Source organism: Cupressus sempervirens, chromosome 11 (genome assembly GCF_028749045.1).
Source record: "Cupressus sempervirens isolate cs-2001-9-10 chromosome 11, ASM2874904v1, whole genome shotgun sequence".
In the NCBI taxonomy this organism is placed as follows: Eukaryota; Viridiplantae; Streptophyta; class Pinopsida; order Cupressales; family Cupressaceae; genus Cupressus; species Cupressus sempervirens.
The window spans coordinates 860859717-860884164 of NC_143128.1; the positions used below are offsets into that span (position 1 = coordinate 860859717).

Here is a 24448-nt window from a genome sequence, read left to right on the forward strand (position 1 = left end):
TCAAGCATGTTGTTGATGGTGGCATGGAAAAATATAAGACTAGATTCGTAGCCGAGGATTCTCTCAGGAGGGAATTGATTATGAAGAAACTTTTGTTTTAGTTGCCAGATACACCTTTGCAAGAGCTGTCCTAGCTATTGCAGCATCGAAGGGATGGAAAGTACATTAGATGGATGTGAAAACAACATTACTGAGTGGAAAGATTATTGAAGAGGTATATTTGGAACAACTTGAGGATTTGAAACTCATACCCTAAAGTCTTTGTTTGTAGGCTCAAGAAAGCTCTCTATGGGTTTTTAGATAGGCTCCAAGGTCATGGTATGAAAGAATCAATAAGTATCTCACCAGTTTAGGATTCTCCAAGAATGAAGCTGATCCAAATCTCTATTATAAAAAGGATAAAGATGATATGATAATTTTGATACTATATGTTGATGATTTACTAATAACAGGTGATGATCATCTTATAGATCAATGGAAGAAAGATCTAATCAGAGAATTTGATATGAAAGATTTAGGATTCCTTCATTACTTCCTAGGATTGGAAGTATGGCAAAACTCTGACAACATCATACTTAATCAAGGAAAGTATACTTTAGACATCTTGAAGAGATTTGGAATGTGGAACTGCAAACCTATGTCTTCTCCAATGGAGACTAACCTACACAAACTTAAGGAAGTAGTAGCAAAATCACCCTCTATAGATTCTACTCTTTATAGACTGATGATTGGGTCTTTCATGTACTTGGTAAATACAAGACTTGGTATTTGCTATGCAGTTAATGCCTTAAGTCAGTTTATGTGTGAACCAAAGGAGATTCACCAAGTTGCAGTGAAACACATTATGAGATACTTACAAGGCACTCTTAACCTTGGGCTCAAGTATGAGAAAGTTGACTTGGACTTACATGGATTCACAGGTTTAGATTGGGATGGAAGTGTTATTGATAGGAAAAGCACTTCAGTAGTAGAGATGCTGTTTCAGTTTAGGCTCAACCATGATATCATGGATACGTAGAAAGCAAACATCAGTAGTAGAGAGTTCCACAGAAGCTGAATACATTGCAGCTGCAATGGCTTCTTAGGAAGCAGTTTGGCTTAGAAAGTTACTTGTGGGATTATTTGGTCAACCTATGAATTCCACTATCATTCATTGTGATAATTAGAGTTGCATCGAGATTTCTGTGAACCCAATTTTTCATGATAGATCCAAGCAATTTGAAATTCCCTATCATTATGTAAGAGATATGGGAGACAGGAATATTGTCAAGTTAAGATACATTTGTACTGTAGATTAGACATTAGATATTCTTACCAAACCTCTTTCTTGAGTGAAGATAAATCACTTCAGAAAAGGACTTGGTATGGTTGAATTATAACTTGTATTCTTGGATAATAAATAAAATAATTGTGTGTTAAATTATTTTTGTCAGGCTATTGACTGTTATGGGCTTCACCATTTGTGTTTATTATGTAAAGAGGTGACGATCTTTGTGATAATGAATAGACATTATATGAGATGACGATTTCTGAGATAATGTTCTAAAACAGTAGGGAACTACTGACAGATCTAGATGAATTAAAGATCATATTGTGTTAGAGACATTTCCATGCTTATGAGTCACAATTTGGATAAAGGAAGAATTTAATCATTCTCCGGATTTTACCGTGTGTACTGGCAAATCTTAATTCAGGATCATATTGTGATATAGGCTTGTTAGTGTCTATGAGTCACAATTTGGATAAAATAAGAATTTAATCATTCTCTGGATTTTATGTTGTGTATTGCATCACATTTAATACTGTTATCACAAGTATTAGTGATAATTCATATTACAGGTTTAGTAATATGACAAAGTATTATGTGTACCATGATACTACATGTTTGGAAGAATCAGTTAGATATAGAGTACAAATCTATGCTTAACAATGTTGCTAGATGTAATGTCCCCAGTTTGGGAGTCAAATAATTTTTCTCAATTTCACATTCTTATCCTTGTTAGCCTTGTGATTTGTACTATGTGCTGAATAACATGGTCAATATAACTGGCTATTTTCCATGCAACAATGTTCCTTAAATTAGATGACCTGTAAGACTGATCAGTAAAATGATATTTGCTTGATATATTCCAGGAGTTATACCATCCTTCTTTGTCGTAATTTTCTAAAGGTGAGAGAATGTTTGTTGCCCCAATTATGAGCATATATGTTTATCATCTTCTATAATGTTAATGGGTATACAATAGATGGGATATTCTTGCTGTAATCTCTACTGAATATATATATATATATATATATATATATATATATATATATATATATATATATATATATATTATGGAGGGCATCTATTATTCTTCATAATCCTTTGATTCTTACTAGCTAGATATGTCTAGTTATATTCTCTTTCCATCAGGTAGGTCATATATATTTGACATGGTATATTCTTGTGAATAGATAGCTAAAGTGGATATGATAGTCGTTGAAATGAGTTTTTGATCCAAGGCTATTAATATGGTGGCTGTATTATCTCCTATTGCTGACTAGGTTACAGTATGGTTTAGATTCAATGTTGATTGGATTTTATTAACTTTCAACTAGACTCCTCCAAACATCAATGTGTAAAGATTACTGTTTTCTAACCTTCCCTCTTTCCTGACTTTGAACCTGTTTGTGGGAGTCATTCTTGTTTACTTTTACTGATTAGATGCTCTGCAGAACTGGAAACTCTTACGTCCTTCTGAATGCACTCCAGATTCAAACATTGACCACCCCTATATTGCCAATCTTTGTAAATCAGATATTAATAATCATACCCTATATATATTTCACAAACTATGTATGGGCAGAATAGGTCTGGGTTCTTCTGCTGCCTCTTCAATGTTATCGATGCCAAGATACATGTATTTCTTTGGCTGCTGCAGATTACTGGAGTCTGTTCCATCTGTCTTTCTTATAATTGACAAAGTCTAGTATCATATCTTCCTATTATTCAATCTGATCTTCTTTCCATGTTTTCTCTGCATTACTCTCTGTTAGTCGCGATTCTTCTTGGTTAATGCCGACTGTGCTCTTTTATATGTTGCATGTATCATTGTGGCCTATCAACGTCTATGCCTCCATTCCTCTATAATATCTTCGATATGGACATCTGTGTTCTGCGGGTCTCCTGTGAACAGTAACTAGCTGGGGCGTGTGGTTTGTGATTCTAATCTGTTCCTATTAGCATGTATATCTATTCTTAACTGCTGCTATCCTCTCTGATCCCTTCCAAGGGTCTTTGTTCTGCCTCACGATATCTAGACTGCCCTCCGACGTCTTGTATGCTCTGAGGAAAAAGTCCCATCTTCCACCTCTTTGACTTTGCCGTCAAGTTTTTTGGGTTGCGCTATGTTCAAAGCTCCCATTAGCAATGTTTGCTATGATGACCTGGATTCCCTATCGTGTATGCTTATTGGTTCTTGCGATTGGTAAATATAAAATACAATTTGGTTAATGACTTCGTCTTCTAATGTTTTCTGAACTTTATTCCAAACTGCCATGTATCTTCTTAATGATTGCTCCCGGAGCCATTTTCTCCTTCCATTTGTATTTTATATAAGATCCTTAACGAAGTTCCAATCCAAAAATGTATACCCATCATATCGTAATCTCCTTTTCCTTCATTCTGTAACGAAGTTCCAATCCAAAAATGTATACCCATCATATCGTAATCTCCTTTTCCTTCATTCTGTACGTGTCTCTCATTCCCTTTTTCTTGTTTGCTCGGTATTCTCTGTATAATCTGCGCATGTCTTTGACAAGAATCGATAAATCTTCTTATGTTCCTTCCTTGAGTTCCCCCCCCATATTTCGGTTCAGGTTAGATACTTATACCCATCGAATATGAATGGGTGTGGCCTTAACTTTAAGTAGCATGTCGTTGCTCCATAAAAGACGTTTATTATATTATAATAATAATATATTTATAATAGATCCCATTTCAATTATCATATTAATTTATTATAATTTTGACTAATACAATAATGATCTTATCAATTAGAATTGATATATTTACAATAAAAAATATATTTGTAATAATAATAGGTTTATTATTTAATTATATATTTATTGTAGAAGTTATATTATATTGTATTACTACAATATATAAATTGATATTATAATATATCTATTTGATAAAAATAATAGAAAATAATAGACTATATTATAATACTTATTATTTAATTAATCAATTAATATATTTCAATTATAATGGCTCATCATTTAATTGTTCCATCCTTATTATCATTAGATTATGCTTTGGAAGAGGGGAGATTACACTAGATATGTTTCTCTCATTTATATTATCAAGTTAAGAGGGAGTGTTAAATCCTGATAATTTGATCAAATTAATGTTCTATTTTTTCAGATTAGATAGGTCTAAAATGCATATAATTTCCTTTATATATGGCCTCATGATAAATACATCTCCCTAGAACAGATTGGCGATTTGCTAGGCATATTTATATGCCTTGTATTTGACTATTGTAGTTAATTAATAATTAACTATTAGTTAATGGACAAGGGTGCTGATTTGTAGAGGAGCAGGTTGTTTCATGGAGGGCCGACCTAGAAGGGGTTGTCTCGTATGAAAAAGCAAAACCCTTGGTTAATATATAAGTAGGAGCAAGATTGTGGATAGAGAACACAAGATACAATCTTATATCTGCTCTTCTAGCAATTTGCTCGTTGGCGATTTAGTGCAGAAATATGCAACAATTTCCAGAATTTATTGCAAACTTCCAGAACAATAACATTCAGTCCAAAATTGTAGTAGATCGATTTGCAGCAAGGTATTGATTCTCCATCAGTATTATATCTTCAGACTTTGCAGAAAACTTACAATTACTTCTGGCTCAGTAGAATTTACCTTAACCTATCTCTCCATCTTCTACTTCCACGATTCTAGGTTCCTCCCTGTTCTAATGAGCCTTAGAGGTATACCTAGCAATATTACTATTCATTTTCCAAGGTCATCCACTTGATCCTTAAGGTAAATATTGTTAGTTAGAGATTGCAGCATAGTTTTTTCACTTTTGCTTAGGCTTATTGGGCTACAGATGTCATTTCCTGTTCTCAGATGAGTATGATCACTTACAGTTCTTAATTTGTTAGGAGATCAATAGGTGATTTATCCGATCTCTTATTACTAATAATATCAGATTCATCTATTTCACCATGGTAAAATGAGGATTTAATTCCCCTGCTTCTCCTAGACACTACAATTTGTAATGGTTCCAGGATTTCTATTTTATGGCCAATGCAAAGGCGTACTTCAACTTTTTTCAAGATGTCATTATGGAAAATCCCTTTGCAACTTAATAAGGTTCCCCAATTCGAGTCAATCTCATGTATAATGGCTGGTAAGTTGTATTGAACTAGTAGCCAATCTAGAGTTACCCATCTATAAAGAGGATTTGGTTTATATGTGCAAGGGTTAAAGGATTTTGACCAGTTGATAAAATGGAAACAATAGCCTCTAAGGAATCTAATACTACCATACATAATATCTTGGTTAATTTCCTTATTTTCATAGAATAACCAAATTTTTTGTTGCCCAAGAGAGAGATACCTGATTAAGAACTTTCTTTTCTTACCACTTTTTCATAAATGAGAATTAAGATTTTTGCTACTCCAGATTGCCAGGACAGCCAGATCCACGCATTTGTCCCAGACTTAATGGATAAAATCTGTTTTCAACATATCGCATTTGCTTGATCCATTCTTGGTAGTGTTTTCACTTCTAGGGTTTGGCTGAGGTGCCAAGGAGTTTGAAATCCTTGCCTGACCAATTCGTAAACGATTGGCTCCAGTAGCAAAGTCTCCACCGTGCATCTTTTTAATCCCATCAACATGACTCTCTAAACCCCTACTGCACCATCCAGCTGTTTTTATCATTGCCTCAAGGATATTATACTCACTAAGATATGTGGAATACTAATACCTTATTGAAAAAAACTCATACATTGCATGTGTGTGCCTTATCTATTTTGTTTAAACAATTTGTAATGTCACATTATTGATATTATGTCTTTGCAGGTTCCAAGGCATCAAAAGAACAAGCTTATGGTGTTGCAGATTTATGCCTTGAACTAGCGTCATCAAGTTTCTTAGTGCAATATCCAAATTGGTTGAAAGAAGTAGCAGCTATGATTTTGCCTTATATTTTGATTCTTCCAAAGGTTTGTAAGATTAACGTGTCCTAAATGCACAGCTATATGCTATCATCACGTGGCCTACATTGTGATATTTTCTTGTTGTCTGTGAACATGGTATTAGATTAATATGTTCATTTTATCTTTGTTATCTTCTGAAGATCTCTTTACCACTGCTTCTTTTAAATGATGAAATATTGCAGACATGGAGATTAAACCAAAAGGCTCTGCAAATTGCTACCAGAATATCATGGCCATTTTTCAATCATCTTTCCAGTACCTTGGATCTAACCGGAGGTGCTCATAGTAAGGTGTGCACTATATCTCAGGTGTACATGAAAATTGTCTTAATGTTTTGAGCCTTGAAGTTTTACTGAAAATTATCATATGTAATTCCAGATCTGTTTTGGTGTTATTACTGGCAATTATCTTGGTATCTACTCATAATTGGAAGTCTGTATATTAATAAATATATGCAAATGAATGCGTATTGCTTATTAGACTTAATTGGAGTGAATGCCAGCACATGTATCTTTTGGGCCAATGTAACATTGAAAATTTCCCAAAAATTTTCTTTGACTTTGATGGCTTCATGAATTGATAGCTCATTAAGGGATTCCCTACCACCACCATTGTGAAGGAAGATGAAAGGTAATGCCATCCCTATCTTTGAAGATGCTTACAATACTGCATGGGCATTGGAATTCTAGAAAATAGCATCCTCACACTTGAGGATGAGTGAAGATGATGATTTTGACTCTAATGACAACAGTCAACCAAGGTAGATGCAGGCTTTAACATGGGGCATTCTTTGGATGATGGGGAATCTAATGGGAGATGGGAAGATAGACAGAGACTTGTCTTGCAGTGACTGTAAAATGCAATGTAACACTAAGGCCATTCAACCAAAGATTCTAATTTGTAATTTTTCTCGAGTTACGAGGCATTTTATTTTTTATTCAATTGACAAGGAAAGCACACTAATGCTCCTTGCTTCAGAGTGATGTTGGAGCATCCTCAGGGTTGTGTAATTTTGCATCATCCAAAAAGGAATTAGTTTCAATGTTTGTAACGTTCACATTAAATGTTTTGGTTTTTGGTTTTATATGTTTAGGTTTTAGGACCCGAGGACTATTATAAAGCAGTTCAAAGGCTAGAGGTTTGAAGAGTGGTATCACATGGGCATAAAGTTAGGTTGAAGAAAAGTCTCTTGTTTTTATTTTAGGATGTTGTGTGTTAGCATGTACACTTGTAGAGGTCATGTAGGATTTGGTTCATGCCTTGGAAGAAGGCTAATTGAAGAAACAATTTGGAGGCTGAGATTTGGAGAGTGCTAAACAATTTTTATTGGTAATGTTAGATGGTGTAGCATGATAGACACATGGAAGTGGCAAGTATAGCCTTTTGAGAAGTATTCAGTAATTCAATAGTTAACAAATGGGAGTTGAAGTGTCATGGGTTCTTAATTTTTCACTATACATTTCAAGCATAATGTTACTTTTTTGTTTTTTCACATTCATGACAACTAAAATGACCCTATGTTACTTAAAAGTAATTATAAATTTGGATGTGTCCTCGACAAATTTCAAGTTGTATGCCTCTTGAGGACATTTTACGGATGTAAGTGTGGCTAGGAAATATCCTTGGTGCTGTTCCTGATTGGAAAAAAACAGGAATGTCCTAGAAATGGTGAATATTGCTATGAGATTTGTTTTGATGAGGGGATATGTTGCTTGTCATGTTAAATTATGTTATGTATGGCTAGGAAATATCCTTGGTGCTGTTCCTGATTGGAAAAAAACAGGAATGTCTTGGAAATAGCGAATATTGGTACGAGATTTGTTTTAATGAGTGGATATGTTGTTTGTCATGTTAAATTATGTTATCATTGATTGACATATAATAAACTAATTTTTTTGTAGCTGGATTTGTTATTTTGTTTGTTAATTGTTGGCTTCGGTGCCATACTTTAAATGGTAGTGATGACCAGTTGGTCCTACAGCTAACCATTATTGGGTGGGTTCTGATTTGATGAAAATCCTTTCTGTACGAGAAAGTATTGCACTCACAATATATATTGTTGGTCAATATGATATCTGATCCTTATCATTCTTATGTACTATATTTTCTGGTGTACTTTTTGCAGTAAATAGGTTCTTTTTCGATTACAATAAAATACTTTGATTTCTCAAGAAAATTTCAGGGTTCATTTATTTCTCTTGTGAATTTTGAGATGTTTTCCCAGATTTTCGGTGTAAAAGCTCACTAGATATCGTCAAGATGATTATGCATTTTCTTAGCTCTGGATTTCCTAACAAGCATTCTCAGATTCTTCAATGAAAATCAAACTGTGAAATGTCATTGGCTTTTCCAATATTTACCAAAATACTAATACCTGAGGTTTTTGGTTCATCACGTGGTGTTTATCTCTTTCCACTGCCTCGAGGGATCTTTCATTCACATTTCTATTTAATATTTATATCTATTTATAGTTTTCCTAGTTCGTTGGTCAGCAATTTATGACTTATCTCTGTTTACCTGTTTCATTATTTTTTCCTATTTATCTTGCTTTGCTGTATTTGCTTCGAATCTTGTGCTTCTTTTGTCCTTGTTCTTTGCTTTTGAAAATGAGATATGCTCCAATCCCTTTGACCTATTCTGGGTCATCTATAAGAACTAATATAATTTTTTCTCTCATTTTCTGCAGAAATTGGAAGAAAAGTTGCTGGTGTCGGTAAATAGTAAAATGATAAAAGCATTGTCTGATGCTTTGCTTGAGAATGTGGGAATGTACCTGCCTTGGCTTATTCAGTGCTGTAAAGAACTTGGAAGAGTGAAACCACTGATGTTCCTGATATTAATTCATTCATTCATGCAGCAAAATAAAGGTATTGTGATATTTATTTTAACTTGAAATAAGATCCATTTTTAGCATTGTTTATTATTGTATGCACTCTGAGTTTTATTACTGTACATTTGTTCAATGCCTCTTGTACAGTACTCTATATGATTTTGAATCAATGTAGTCATGTGGAAATTAATGTTGTGTCAATATGTATCTGTTACAAATCACATGAAAACTAGCATTTTGAGTAACCTAACTTGCCAATATTACTCTGCTGTCTTAAATGCAATCTGGAGTGTTTAAAAGTTTGTTCACAAATCATTATGAGAACTATTAAAAATATTTGCAAGTCAGTCATTTTTAAAAAATTGTGTTCAAAATATTCATATGATTTACATTAGCCTGACTTAACAATGTTTTTCTTGCACATTCTGGCTAATGGATATTTAACATCCATATATCTTTACCAGGTAAATTCTGGTATTTAGTGAAAGGATCTATTCAATTTATTAAACAAGAATGGCCAGATCTGGATACGAGAGAGATGATATTTCAGGTTAGAAATCTTTGCATATTTTATAGAAAGACATAGATGAAGCGATAGATTTTGGGAATATTGAGGAAGTGCTACAATGAAACTGTTCCAACAAATTTATCTCCATGTTGTATGCATACGATCTTTTGATGATGATTTTTTTTGACTATTTCTCACAATTGTGTCTATGTATTGGTTTAACAGACAAGGCCTAATGACATAGACGAGTTTCTAGTCCAACCTGAAATATATCAGCAAATTGAGGCTGAAAATAAATCAGTTCATGGGAGTCTTTTGGTTGCTACACTTTGGAGTTTGCTGAAGAACTTACCAACAAAAGTAACTAAAGTTTCTGATGTGCGTACTCACAATTCTGATGACAAAGTGAGTTATTGCTAAACTAAATTATCTATGGTTATCCTCGATATGAATGAAGCCTGAAGAATTCATGATGATGCTTGAATTTAAAGTCTAAACAATTTGGTTGCTTCTTGTTTGTTTGGCAGGATCAAAATGGAGACAGTTTTTGTATTTTTGAAGATCTATTTGTGCTTTTTGCAATGTCACCGTCGACAGAAATATTTAAAGAACATATTCATTTATTGGTTACACAAAGTGCACTATCAGCAGTACCTTTCTTGTCGAAATTTTTTATGGCAGAAGGTTTGATTCTTTTTTTTATATATTGTTGTTTTATCTCATACAGAATGTTCATTTAAATTTATGGACCACCAATGTTATCAACATGATAGATAGAATTTATCAGTATTTATATTAACCAGCAGATTTACCATGAATTAGATAAAAAGTTATGTTCACTAATTTTTCTCCTTTTGAATGACATATTACCACTGAAATGTTTGTTATAGATTTCATATAATATGTCCATTTAAAGGTAATGGACTTCTTATGATTGCATATCTTTGAGAATTTAAGTATGGTCTATCCCACTGACTGCTCTTTGTAGATTATTTTAGAAGGAAAGAAATAAATTATATCAGTGTCCATGAATGACCAAGAGTATGATAAAAGAAACTGGAATATAACTGTTAGAAAATTGAAGTACAAAGGGAAAAAGGTGCCCTGGACTCAAAAACTAGCATAAAGCAAATAAAAATTTCAAGAGAAGGAAACAAGCAGGGATAAAAATAAATTGGTAATGCCAAAATAAGTACAATGATAAATAGATATGCAAAGGGAAGATCCCTCAACATTGTTTGAGCAGATGAGACCAAAGACGTTAATGAAGCTGCAATGGATAGAGGATCCAATGAAAGTGTATTCAACCATGCAACCTAATGAACAGACATACCGTGGAACTCAGAAATATCCAGAAATATTCAACCATGCAACCTAATGAACAGACATACCGTGGAACTCAGAAATAATGAACAGACATACCGTGTATTTCAACTTTAGTGTTTCACAGTCATGAACAAATTATAATCAGCAGCAACGAGTTTCAAACATACTGGGCCACAGTTGTTTGATTACAAATGGGTACAACTATTACTGTTGACATAATTCAAATGATATTGTAATGCAATGTGGTTGCTGAGCTTCTGACTACTTTGACCTTTTTTCTGCTGTTAACCACCTTGCAAGTAAAATCACGAGTGATGATTATATAGCTGCTCGTATCTTTAGGAATGATCACGGTGGACTATAAGTAGGTGCAAAACTCGTGTTAAGTGTAAAATGTTAAGGAATCTTCAGGAATGAATTTAGTAGTGATGAGTCAATGACCCTTAGATTCATACAATAAGCTCCTCTGGGTCCAGTAAATCTAAAATTATGTTCCTTTGTAGCTGCAAACTTCAGAAAGGTGCAAGAAATTTCTATTAGTGAAACTAGAAGTTATTATGCCTGCTAATAAGTGATATGCCGAAATCATTGTGCAACTCCACTTCACATGCATTTTAAACTTTTTTGAATGAACTTTTTACATGGTTTGGCAAGGACTAAATTTGTTCATTTTCAGGTTACTGTATGCACCAACTAGGAATCTTTTTCTTTGAAGATAGATCATTATTTGATCTCCAATGATATATTCCTTATTTGTTCTTGTCTCATTAACTTTGTCCTTGTATACTCTTCTTTTCCGCTTTCCTCTTGAAAGATCCCCAACTGGATTTTAAGGAAAATTCCTGATGTTTATTGTGTTTTTGATTGTCTTTGACCAGGGTTTTAGAAGAAACGTGTTGATTTTGTTTTCTGAAAATGATGAACGCAAAGGTTGAAACTAAATAACTGAAATGAAACTAACAGCTAATGATTCATACACCAAGGAACAAATTCTGATTTCTAATGTCTAAATTCTGATTCTATTTCTCAAAACTGTTAAAGTTAGCTTCAGGATGCTTACATACCTGATTCACAATGATGTCTCAAGTAATACAAGTATTATTTCAATTTGAGACATATTATTATATTATATTATATCAAATTGAAAATATAATTATTGTATTAATAACATAATAATTGATAAGTAGGAGATGATTTCCACAGCTAGTCAAATTGTGATGTGAATATCAGGATTTAACTGTGTGATTTTGAGTCAAACTCGATGACCCATGTTTCATGAGTAGTGATTCAACATGAATCCATCTCTCATGAGAATAAATGGAACACTTAGCACTCATTGGATCTAGGTGATGCTCACAGGGGTGAAGCACCGGGACTTCCCGGGAGGTCACCCATCCCAGTACTACTCCAGCCTGAGCGCGCTTAACTACAGAGTTTCCTCCACAGTTAAACCCAAAGCTTGCAACCCCATTTGCAAAACCTTCACCAAGTGTTGTGCCTTATGAACCATTCATTAGAAAGCCCCTTAAGCTCATCAATTGATAAGTAGGAGATGATTTCCACAGCTAGTCAAATTGTGATGTGAATATCAGGATTTAACTGTGTGATTTTGAGTCAAACTCGATGACCCATGTTTCATGAGTAGTGATTCAACATGAATCCATCTCTCATGAGAATAAATGGAACACTTAGCACTCATTGGATCTAGGTGATGCTCACAGGGGTGAAGCACCGAGACTTCCCGGGAGGTCACCCATCCCAGTACTACTCCAGCCTGAGCGCGCTTAACTACAGAGTTTCCTCCACAGTTAAACCCAAAGCTTGCAACCCCATTTGCAAAACCTTCACCAAGTGTTGTGCCTTATGAACCATTCATTAGAAAGCCCCTTAAGCTCATCAATTGATAAGTAGGAGATGATTTCCACAGCTAGTCAAATTGTGATGTGAATATCAGGATTTAACTGTGTGATTTTGAGTCAAACTCGATGACCCATGTTTCATGAGTAGTGATTCAACATGAATCCATCTCTCATGAGAATAAATGGAACACTTAGCACTCATTGGATCTAGGTGATGCTCACAGGGGTGAAGCACCGGGACTTCCCGGGAGGTCACCCATCCCAGTACTACTCCAGCCTGAGCGCGCTTAACTACAGAGTTTCCTCCACAGTTAAACCCAAAGCTTGCAACCCCATTTGCAAAACCTTCACCAAGTGTTGTGCCTTATGAACCATTCATTAGAAAGCCCCTTAAGCTCATCAATTGATAAGTAGGAGATGATTTCCACAGCTAGTCAAATTGTGATGTGAATATCAGGATTTAACTGTGTGATTTTGAGTCAAACTCGATGACCCATGTTTCATGAGTAGTGATTCAACATGAATCCATCTCTCATGAGAATAAATGGAACACTTAGCACTCATTGGATCTAGGTGATGCTCACAGGGGTGAAGCACCGGGACTTCCCGGGAGGTCACCCATCCCAGTACTACTCTGTAGTTAAGCGCGCTCAGGCTGGAGTAGTACTGGGATGGGTGACCTCCCGGGAAGTCCCGGTGCTTCACCTCTGTGAGCATCACCTAGATCCAATGAGTGCTAAGTGTTCCATTTATTCTCATGAGAGATGGATTCATGTTGAATCACTACTCATGAAACATGGGTCATCGAGTTTGACTCAAAATCACACAGTTAAATCCTGATATTCACATCACAATTTGACTAGCTGTGGAAATCATCTCCTACTTATCAATTGATGAGCTTAAGGGGCTTTCTAATGAATGGTTCATAAGGCACAACACTTGGTGAAGGTTTTGCAAATGGGGTTGCAAGCTTTGGGTTTAACTGTGGAGGAAACTCTGTAGTTAAGCGCGCTCAGGCTGGAGTAGTACTGGGATGGGTGACCTCCCGGGAAGTCCCGGTGCTTCACCCTTGTGAGCATCACCTAGATCCAATGAGTGCTAAGTGTTCCATTTATTCTCATGAGAGATGGATTCATGTTGAATCACTACTCATGAAACATGGGTCATCGAGTTTGACTCAAAATCACACAGTTAAATCCTGATATTCACATCACAATTTGACTAGCTGTGGAAATCATCTCCTACTTATCAATTGATGAGCTTAAGGGGCTTTCTAATGAATGGTTCATAAGGCACAACACTTGGTGAAGGTTTTGCAAATGGGGTTGCAAGCTTTGGGTTTAACTGTGGAGGAAACTCTGTAGTTAAGCGCGCTCAGGCTGGAGTAGTACTGGGATGGGTGACCTCCCGGGAAGTCCCGGTGCTTCACCCCTGTGAGCATCACCTAGATCCAATGAGTGCTAAGTGTTCCATTTATTCTCATGAGAGATGGATTCATGTTGAATCACTACTCATGAAACATGGGTCATCGAGTTTGACTCAAAATCACACAGTTAAATCCTGATATTCACATCACAATTTGACTAGCTGTGGAAATCATCTCCTACTTATCAATTGATGAGCTTAAGGGGCTTTCTAATGAATGGTTCATAAGGCACAACACTTGGTGAAGGTTTTGCAAATGGGGTTGCAAGCTTTGGGTTTAACTGTGGAGGAAACTCTGTAGTTAAGCGCGCTCAGGCTGGAGTAGTACTGGGATGGGTGACCTCCTGGGAAGTCCCGGTGCTTCACCCCTGTGAGCATCACCTAGATCCAATGAGTGCTAAGTGTTCCATTTATTCTCATGAGAGATGGATTCATGTTGAATCACTACTCATGAAACATGGGTCATCGAGTTTGACTCAAAATCACACAGTTAAATCCTGATATTCACATCACAATTTGACTAGCTGTGGAAATCATCTCCTACTTATCAATTGATGAGCTTAAGGGGCTTTCTAATGAATGGTTCATAAGGCACAACACTTGGTGAAGGTTTTGCAAATGGGGTTGCAAGCTTTGGGTTTAACTGTGGAGGAAACTCTGTAGTTAAGCGCGCTCAGGCTGGAGTAGTACTGGGATGGGTGACCTCCCGGGAAGTCCCGGTGCTTCACCCCTGTGAGCATCACCTAGATCCAATGAGTGCTAAGTGTTCCATTTATTCTCATGAGAGATGGATTCATGTTGAATCACTACTCATGAAACATGGGTCATCGAGTTTGACTCAAAATCACACAGTTAAATCCTGATATTCACATCACAACATAATAATTACTATATTATGTTAGCTATTGATAATATAATTAGAATATTAACATTAATTATATTCTATAATTATTATACCATAATATGATTATTATGGAAAGGTGGTGTCCCTTGGTGATGGGGAACCACCCACATATGTGAAGGAATAGTGAATCTTCGAATAAATAAGATTCATACAAATATCTGAAACTTAACATGGTATCTGAGCAGATACTCAGTCCTTGGGCGAGATTTCAGGGCAAATAATATCTATGTTGATGTTAATGAGATCTAGACTAGTGTCGCAGAGGAATGAATTTGTTGTTGCATGGGAAGGAGTATTAGTTGAAATTACATATTTCTACAGGAGACTAGAAAGCATTGGAAATCATAGCTCCACGACTCTCCGTGAGTTGTGTGACTATCCCAGGTCAGCTAGTCGGGTCAGCCCTTCTGGATTTGGGTCAGCGAGCCGGGTCAGCCCTACCAGTTTCAATATATGATAGCAAAAGGGTGAAGGAAAGGGTAAATCTTCATAAAGGTTTCAAGGGTTTTGTCGTTTTGCCGAACCCTTTGCTGAGTCAGGAGTTTGGGAACTTTGCTGGAAATATCTAGTTACAGATGGAAGACAAAGCATCAAGTCAAAATTTTAATTTGAATATTCAAGTTTCTGAAGGCATATATACCAACACCTATATTCTTTGGAGCAAATAATATATATTGAATACTAGAGGTCGAACATTACATGAGTATCATGCCTAATTTGTTTGAAAATTTGTGGAATTTATCGTGTTGGCCTGGTGCATAGAGTTCCTTTGTATGATATGTTGAGTGTTTGTAATATCTATGATATGTGTATTTCTGTTTAGTGCTTGACTTTGTCTTTGGCTTGACATGGAAATTCACTGCTGTCTGGGCACTGAATATTAAGTCGTCAAAACTTTTCTGTCATTATAAATGATGGAACTGATGTTACAGTTCTGAGAACTGAAATGAAGATTATGTGTGCCATATCTACCTTTAAATATCAATAGCATATTATGTTGAAGTATACATCAGACAAAATAAAGATAAGACAAGGTTTGATTTTATATTATCAAAGATTATCTTCACAACAGTGATGAGGACACATTGTTCATAATTGGATTGCGATAAATTCTTACCTAGAGTCAACATGGTGTTCAACAGTCACTGTCAATATAAGGATTTACTTCCAAAATCTCAAACCAAAATGTACACACAGATTAACAACACTGCACTTGTCTGCTTCTGAGATGGGCTGGAATTTGGTGTTTAATTGTGACAGTCAAAATGTAATGATTTCCTTCCAATTTTAAAATAAAAATTGCGACATGGGTTAAGGGCATCGTGCACTTGTCTGCTAGACCTTGCTCAATGCTTTCAAGGGTAGGGACTATGAATATTTCATCCAGGTCAACTTAGAAAGCTTCGAAGGTATTTCTTCATTGGATGACCTGAAAAATTGACAAAACCAAAATATGCAATGGAGAGACATTTGGTGCTAGGGTGTTCAATATTCGGGATTAGTGTGAAGTGGCTTGACCATTTGCATATGCTTGACAATGGATCAGAGAATGCTAGTGTTCACCATTGATATTGGATTGGGTGTCAGTTAATCTTTACCAATGCACAATATTTGTTGTAGCTTGGCGTTTTTGTGTGGGCTGGAATACTTGTGATGATCGATGTGGGGGATTTCAAATTCTTGGTAACCATCCGATGTCAAATGGTCTATTTGTGCGATCTGTGCACTCTAGTGTTGGATGAGGTATGTTGAGCTCAGATTGGAGGTACTTTGAATGTAGAGGGGAGACGCTACACAATTTCTTCACATCGACTCCAATATTGGCATTGAGACAATTCAATATCGATGTAACTTCTAACAATTTGCTAAAGTTTGCTGTTGTGTTTGAAGTGCAGCAGGTACTCGGTGAGGATTGCGGTTCCAGTGTTGATTTGCCATGCTCAACTAAATGGATACTTGTGCAGGGTGTTGGATAAATATTATAACTGGCAATCTCCTTATTTACTGCGACAATTTTAGTTTGAAAGAAAAATCTCATTTCCAGCACAGTTCCAGTTGTCAGTGGCCATTCATGAGGCATAGAGATGTTGTTTCCTACCATGTTTGGTCTTGGACATAATATTTGTTGTGTATTGTAGTTGTGTTTCTACACGAATTTGTTTTGGAATTGATTTCTCAACATCGCAAAAGATTTGGGTTTGAGCAGGGACTTTGAATATATAATCCAATACTCTGGAGATGAATGGTATTTCTTACTAAAATTTCTGGTAAAAGGAATTCACTGCTTAAAAAGGAAGATTTAGGAATATTGGCGGTTACACTTCAGTAATATCGATTGGACTACAATCTGTTGTATTTAGAAGCATGTGCTTAGGACTAAACGCCTGGAGATGAATGCCATTCTTGGCACTTACCTTTGACCAGTAGGAAGTGTCGAGAATTGTAGTCAGAAGAGTTGAATTCGATAACTAGGAGTTTCTTTTCACAACAAGTTTACTTATGTGTGCATGCTATTGCTTGTCAAGACGTGGTTGGTATTAAGGCTTCTGTGTTGAAAAAAAATATTTAATTTGTAAATATAGCAAATATCGAACTGCCAAATCATTTGTGGAGGATCAAAAGTGGAGCTAGTTGTTTTGCTTGTCATTGGAGTCTTTAGAGACAATTCACACCTAATTGTATTCTTGAAGCAAGATACCTTTTATGATTGGAATCATGTGAGGTGGTATTTAAGGACATGCTATAATGGCAACTTTCTAAATCCACAAAGTTGGATATCTCATGAGGTGATATCTGAGGACATGCGATGTGGTAGATTTGATATCGCATGAGGTGGTATTTGAGGAGATGCCATAATGGCAGATTTTTTAAAATCTATTATGGTGGATATCACATAAGGTGGTATTTGAGGACATGCCATAATCTTAACTTTCTAATTCCACAATGGTAGATACTGCATGAAGTGATATTTCAGGACATGGAATGTTCCCATTTTTGACAAGTCTTTGTAGTTGATTGAGTTAGTTCATCATAACGACCGTCATGAGCTGACAGTGAGATTTGAGGATCTCAATTGTGAACTTACTAGTTCTAGTAAGTCTAATTTGGGCAGTTGCCATATTTGGCAGTGCAGTTGGGGACACTGGCAGTTAGTCATCACCTGCAGTGGATGGGGCTATTTATTGCACATGTTCATATTAATTAATTAGTTATTAAGTTTACATTATTATAAGACACTTTATTATATTTAATGTTATAAAATGATGTTGTGTTGATGAAGCTTCTTAGTGGAGTTATGTTTGGTAAACTTAGTGCCAACTAGGGATTATAAATATTAGCCTATTGTGACGGAAAAAGCCATTCAATTGTTTATTTTCTTTTTACTGTTCTTGTGAAGGGTCTATGAGGTTTCTTATTTTCAATATCCTTGCTGAGGTATAAGGGCTTGAAGCTAAGAAGGGCATTTATTCTACTGCTAAAATATAGTAGATCAATACTAAGTTTGGCAATTTGAACCCTATTGTCTTCCCTCTGTATATGCTGTGAGTAGGAAGATGTTATTTTTTGCTGGGAAAATTAATTGTAATCTGTGGAATTTTGAATTGGTATTGGAGAAATTTGAGCTTGGGGTTTATGTAAATATAGACCCCTGATCTGATGGAAAATCTGGGGCGATTTATTACACGCATTTGGAGTGATTCATTTACTGTACTAAGTGCCTAAATTCCTAATGGTAGGTGTCTAATATTTCTGCACAATATATCCATATTCAGTGTTTGGGGCTTTTGTTTGCAGCATGGGTGTTAAAAATCTCTGCAGAATGGGTGTTATTTCAGACTGAATTCATGTGTCCTGGCTCCCATTAATTTGGCATCATTCTTCTGAAGGAGACACAGGTGTTGTGCAGTGCTTCATACTGATATCGTGCCTAGGTTGGATGGCGATCTGTTATCAAATACCGTCATTTATCTTGCTGCAATTGATCGCCTAGTGCTGGAGACTTGTGCTACTCACCCATATCCATATACAGTCCATAGGCCTTTCATTATTGGCTGTGTCCACTTAAGTCAGGCTCACGTTTCAGATTTGAAGGGTTTTAGAACACTCAAATAGAGATAGTTGCCTTATCTTTTAATCACTTAAGTGTGATTATTCAGAATTGAGGACATTCCGAATCAACAAACATTTCGAGTTCATTTCAGTGGTGTTAGTGTTGCTTGCCAAGTGTTTGACAGAATGTCAAACGTCTGAAGAATTGGTGTTTGCTAGAGCTATAACTGGCAGGGGTTATTACAGAACATGCCATATGGTAGATATATAAATCTATAATGTTGGATATAACATGGGGTGATATCTGAGGACATGCCATATGGAGATATCTAAGATTCATTGTGATGTTTAAGGTGAAACATAATGAGACATTTATTATGGAAGCCTCCTTAGCTAATAGGGAGTGTTGAAGTTAGCTTTTGGAGGCTTACATATCTGATTCAAAATAATTATATTATATTATATTTAAATAAAATTTAATTATATTAATATAATATATAATATTATAATTACTTTGTTATACGATAATATAATAATAATTATATGATATTATATTAATTGTCGATAATATACTTATTACATTAACAACAATTATATTATATAATTACTATAGCATAATATGATTATTATGGAAAAGTGGTGTCTCTTGGTGATGGGGCACCACTGACATATATCAAGGAAAAATGAGTCTTCCTAAGTATTGAATAAGATAAAAATCATACCAATAATCTGAAACTTAGCAAAAACAATGTTTACATGTCCGTACTCTAAGTTGCCGGTTTAGATTTGGGTTCGGATGCGGGTTCGAGATTCGAATACGAAATTCATTCAAGATTTTTTTGGGGTGGGTTCGAATTCGTTTTGGGTTTGTCCATACAAAAATTTATGTTATATATGTATGTAAGTATGTATGTATGATATGTATATGTATATGTTTGCAGCAGAAAATAGCATATGTTTTCTCTTTGTAGCTTTTTTTGTGGTCTATTTGAGGGTTGGAGGATTGGATTGACTAAGATGGACCAAAAAAAACTTTAACAAAGTAAAAGAATTCCGTTTTTTGGTAAAATTCAGCCTGGGTCCTGCTTGCAGATTTGGCAATTTGCGATAGAAACTGCAAAATTTGTGTCTGGTTCATCTACCAGAATTTGGATAGACTTTTGCAAGAATATGACAAGGACCAGACTTTTGCAAGAATGCGACCAGACTTTGGGCTTGCCAAGGAAGAATTTGGTAACATAGCCCGTACTAGATTGTACAGCCTGACATGTATAATGGGCAGCTACTTTGATATGTTCGATTGGCGATTTGTGATTTGAAATTCCCTGCTATCACTGATTTGCTGTAGAAAGCAGAAAACCTTTTATTCTTAATGTCTACCACTTCTGTAACCTAATGCCCAACTAGAAATGGATGTGGGAGTCTGTCTGGGTTGTATGACTAGTCAATATGATCAGAAAAGTGACTGATATGATCTAGAACAAAGATATACAACCTGATATATAATTTCTGCTTATGAAATGCTTCTCAAACCCTAATGCCAACTTGAAATCCTGCCTGGAAGTGTTACGGCTAAGAAATATGAACCTGTAATGTATGAATTCTGTTGTACAGTCTCAGATCTGCAAGTTTAATCACTGATATCTGCCTTTATCTCAATCTGATCTAAAATCATTCTCCAAATTTGAAGCCAATCTGATTCTAACTCCTAATAGTGATGTAAACTGTCACTAGGAAAGCTGGGGTTTCGTCCAACTGTTGAGTCATCCAAGTTTTTTTGTTCCTGGAAGTTTGATTGCTGTTCAAACCCTTCACGGAGCTCAAACTTCAACCGCTAATGTGAAAATAATAACTCGGATGATAAAAACATGGCTGCCACAATATCTTTTTAGTTCTTTTTGGGTTCCCTGCAAGAGATTGAATTGTTTAGGGTTTCTATCATTTATTTTAATATATTTTATTATATTTCCCTTTCTAGGGATTCAAACAAGGCTTTACTTATCATTATAAACACTGTCCACCTTTTAGCCTAGGATCGTGTGAGAAGGGGGGCACTTTATTATATTTAATTATAATATAAAGTGGATTATTTAAACCACTTTATTATTATTTTATTTGAACAAAAACTTACAAAATAAATTAATTATTTTCAATTTATTCATAAACTGATCATCTATACTTCAAAGTGATATTTGACTGATGCCACCAGGCCAAGGATGATACTTGATGCTGTAGGCGAATTGGCAGTCTTCCTTAAAAAATAGGGATCCTCCCTAAAGAAAAGGAGCTCCACCCAATGTCTCCACAATGATCCCGGAGATCCCCTGATGCAACTCCCAACCAGGCCAAGGATGGTACTTGAATGTTGTAGGTGAATTGACAGTTTCCCTTAAAAAACACAGATCCTCTCTAAATAAAAGTAACTGCACCCAAAGTCTCCAGAATGGTCCCGGAGATCCCTGATGCAACTCCCAATCAGTCACTAAAAAAGTAGGAATCCTTCCTAATATTTAGGAGACTGTCCCAAACTGCTCAAAATGGGCTACGGTGCCCTTGTGTAACTCTATAAACATCTAGATGGATACCTTATCTATACTCTTGACTTATGAGAACTTGGCTTATAAGTCAATCTCTGCTGACAACTGAGTTGTTAAAGGGACATTACAATCCTCCCTTCCTTGGATTGCTTGCCCACAAGCAAACACCAAATAACACACTGCTCCACTTTTATAAAAATGTGCCAACACCGCACATCATGAAGCACCATGTAGGGATCCATGTGAAATAATATAAAGTGCCAATCATTTGCTGGAGCCCGAAACAAAATAAGGACCCTGCTATATGAGATGTAGAAGAATCATCTCGGCCAATTGCTACAAAGTAACAATCCATGTTTGTAGAACATCATAACAATGTGAGAATGGTCTCCTACATGCCCAAAACCAAATACAAATGGCCAGCCTGTTTCAGTGTCACAATTCTGTTCAACAACATGGATGACACTATACAAGTCACCAAACCAGTAACAATCACAGAATACCAAAATGAAATACTGCTCAACTCCCTCATATTGAATTACAAACGAAGTCAAAACCAAGTTAGAGATTGCTTTATGGTTCTGTTGTGATGTTTTCACACTGTCGCCCCACTGCAAATGGTGACCCTCTTTTTCCTTTCTTTTTATGAGGATCTTCTGAATGGAGTTAGTCACGGGTTTTGTCTAGTAAGGTTTTGAAGGGTCAAGTATGACATGAAAATTTGGGATTCCAGTCCCAAATTTGCAATCATTTCCAGCCCTCCAATCAAGCTTTTTTAATGGCAGGTCTAAATGAAGAAGGGTGGAATGGGCTAGTCCACAAGTCGTAAAGAGCATTTTCTGTAAATGACTGGAATGCCCCAGATGGGTCAGAATCCGACCCTTTTTGGGCTTCAATGCCCAAACTAGATTGATTTCCAACCTTAGTTTTCAAGCAATTCATTCACACCAATAAAAAATCTTTGACGACTTAGCAAATTTGGAGAGGAAATAGCCTAAAGGGGCTGGAATTTTTGATGAAGTGACTGAGATCTTGGGCTGAAATGCCCAAGATGGTTTGGAATCTGACCCTCTTTGGGCATCAATGCCCAACATTGCCTGAATTGTGCCCTTACCTTTAGGCAAAATCTTATGGAGTATCAAGCAAATTGATGGGAACTTCGCAAAATATGGAAAAAAACAACTGGCTTGTTGGTGAAAATGATTGAGTTTGATTTTGGATTGCCCTAGATGGGTCCAAAATCGAACCCTTTTGGGCATTTTTTGCCCAAACTTCGTTGATTTCCAACCCCTCTTTTGGCCCAATATTTTTGATGTCAATTTGGGATCGATGTGAATTTAGCCAGTTTGAAGAAGAAACAGCCAAATGGGCTGGAGATATACTTAAACGATTAAATTTTTGTGAGAAAATGCCCAAGATTGGTTGGAATCCTACCTACTTTGCGCAATTTTTTCCCAAAATCATGACACGTCTGCCCTAAAGAATTGGCATTAGTTGGAAATATGGGTGAAATTGGAGAAGGATGGATTGGACGAGGTTTGGAGTAAAAAATATTTGATTGAAAGAGTTTTGCATTTGAAGACATTGCCCAAGAGAGGGCAAAATCCACCATTTCTTGGGCATTTTCGTCCAAACTTCTACGAATTCCAATCCCCCTTTCCCCAATCAGCTAAGTTACCATATTTGTTGGTCTGACCCTAAAAACGGTAGTCGATTCTCCTAATATTTAAATTTGGTTCAAATTCGGCCCAATTTCGTTATTTACCTGTTGTATTTGCTGGAAAATTGACAGGTGGGACCCTGGACTAATGTTGAGCAAATCTAAAAATTGTCGGGCGAGTGGGAGTCGACTTTGTCTTCATCTGGGCGAATTTGTCTTGTTTGACCAACTTTGCTGACATTTTGACCCCTGAAATTGACATGACTTTGGCTTGGCAGTGACGTGGAGTTTGCTAGTAAAAACTTTGTCATAGGGTTCGCCAGTAAATTCGCATGGATTTGATATTAGGTTTAAAAAAATTCCTATCTTACCAAGGTGGATATAGCCGTAGACAAGATATGATTCACACAGTTTGGTAATCATTGCAGATTTAAACATGATGCAAGTGCAGTCTCGATGTTGTTTTGGACATGATCCAGTGCTGTGTTCACTAAGTACTCAATGTCTTAGTCTCAACTTTGGCCGGAGGCCTAGATTGCCCAAATGTGTTCGACTTCCCTCTGTTCCACTTCCATCTCGTGACTGCATTTTGCAAAGCAATACTCGGATAGTTTACAAAAACTTTAAACGGACCCTCCAAAATATTTCGAATTAAATTCTCTTTAAAGCTTTTACTTAAATGATATTATACATCTTTAAATTTTGGTTTAGAAATGACTGCCTTTATTTATTTGTTTTTTATTGACTTCAAAATTTAATTTTTTAAAATATATTAAATATAAAGTTATTATACATTTATCAATTATATATTAATACTGATAATTTTTTTTTATATTTTAATAATATTTAAAGTAAGATTTTAAACATATTTATATCACAATATTGTTCTATCTAATATTTTTTTATTTTTAAAAATTTATTTTTAAAAATAAAATTTTTATATATATATATATATATATATATATATATCTTGTAGGAACGAACCCAAAACGAACCGAACCCAGTCCCAAAAAAAATTCGAGCGTATGTCAAACCCGCATACGAACTAGAATTCGAACCCGCAACTTAGCCAATCAGTAAACAAAGTGCTACTACCTAAGACTGGTCTGTCTTCCTTGAGGAAAATAATCCAAA

General features: G+C 35.7%; 1 protein-coding gene across 3 annotated transcripts in view; it reads left to right on the forward strand.

The window, feature by feature from the left end:
- The window catches only part of LOC149532241 (ARM repeat superfamily protein), a 179950-nt gene that overhangs the window by 81965 nt on the left and 73537 nt on the right, over window positions 1-24448 (forward strand). For 2 of the 3 annotated variants that reach the window (XR_016358832.1, XM_089810308.1), the window contains exons 14-19: window positions 6079-6221; window positions 6398-6505; window positions 8902-9082; window positions 9510-9595; window positions 9779-9958; window positions 10081-10237. Coding sequence is in view for 2 of the 3 variants with exons in the window: in XM_089810308.1 (XP_089666434.1) it covers window positions 6079-6221; window positions 6398-6505; window positions 8902-9082; window positions 9510-9595; window positions 9779-9958; window positions 10081-10237 (855 nt within the window). In the remaining variant the exon portion in view is untranslated. The remainder of the gene's footprint in view (window positions 1-6078; window positions 6222-6397; window positions 6506-8901; window positions 9083-9509; window positions 9596-9778; window positions 9959-10080; window positions 10238-24448) is intronic. The other variant, XM_089810309.1, reaches the window with a different exon arrangement.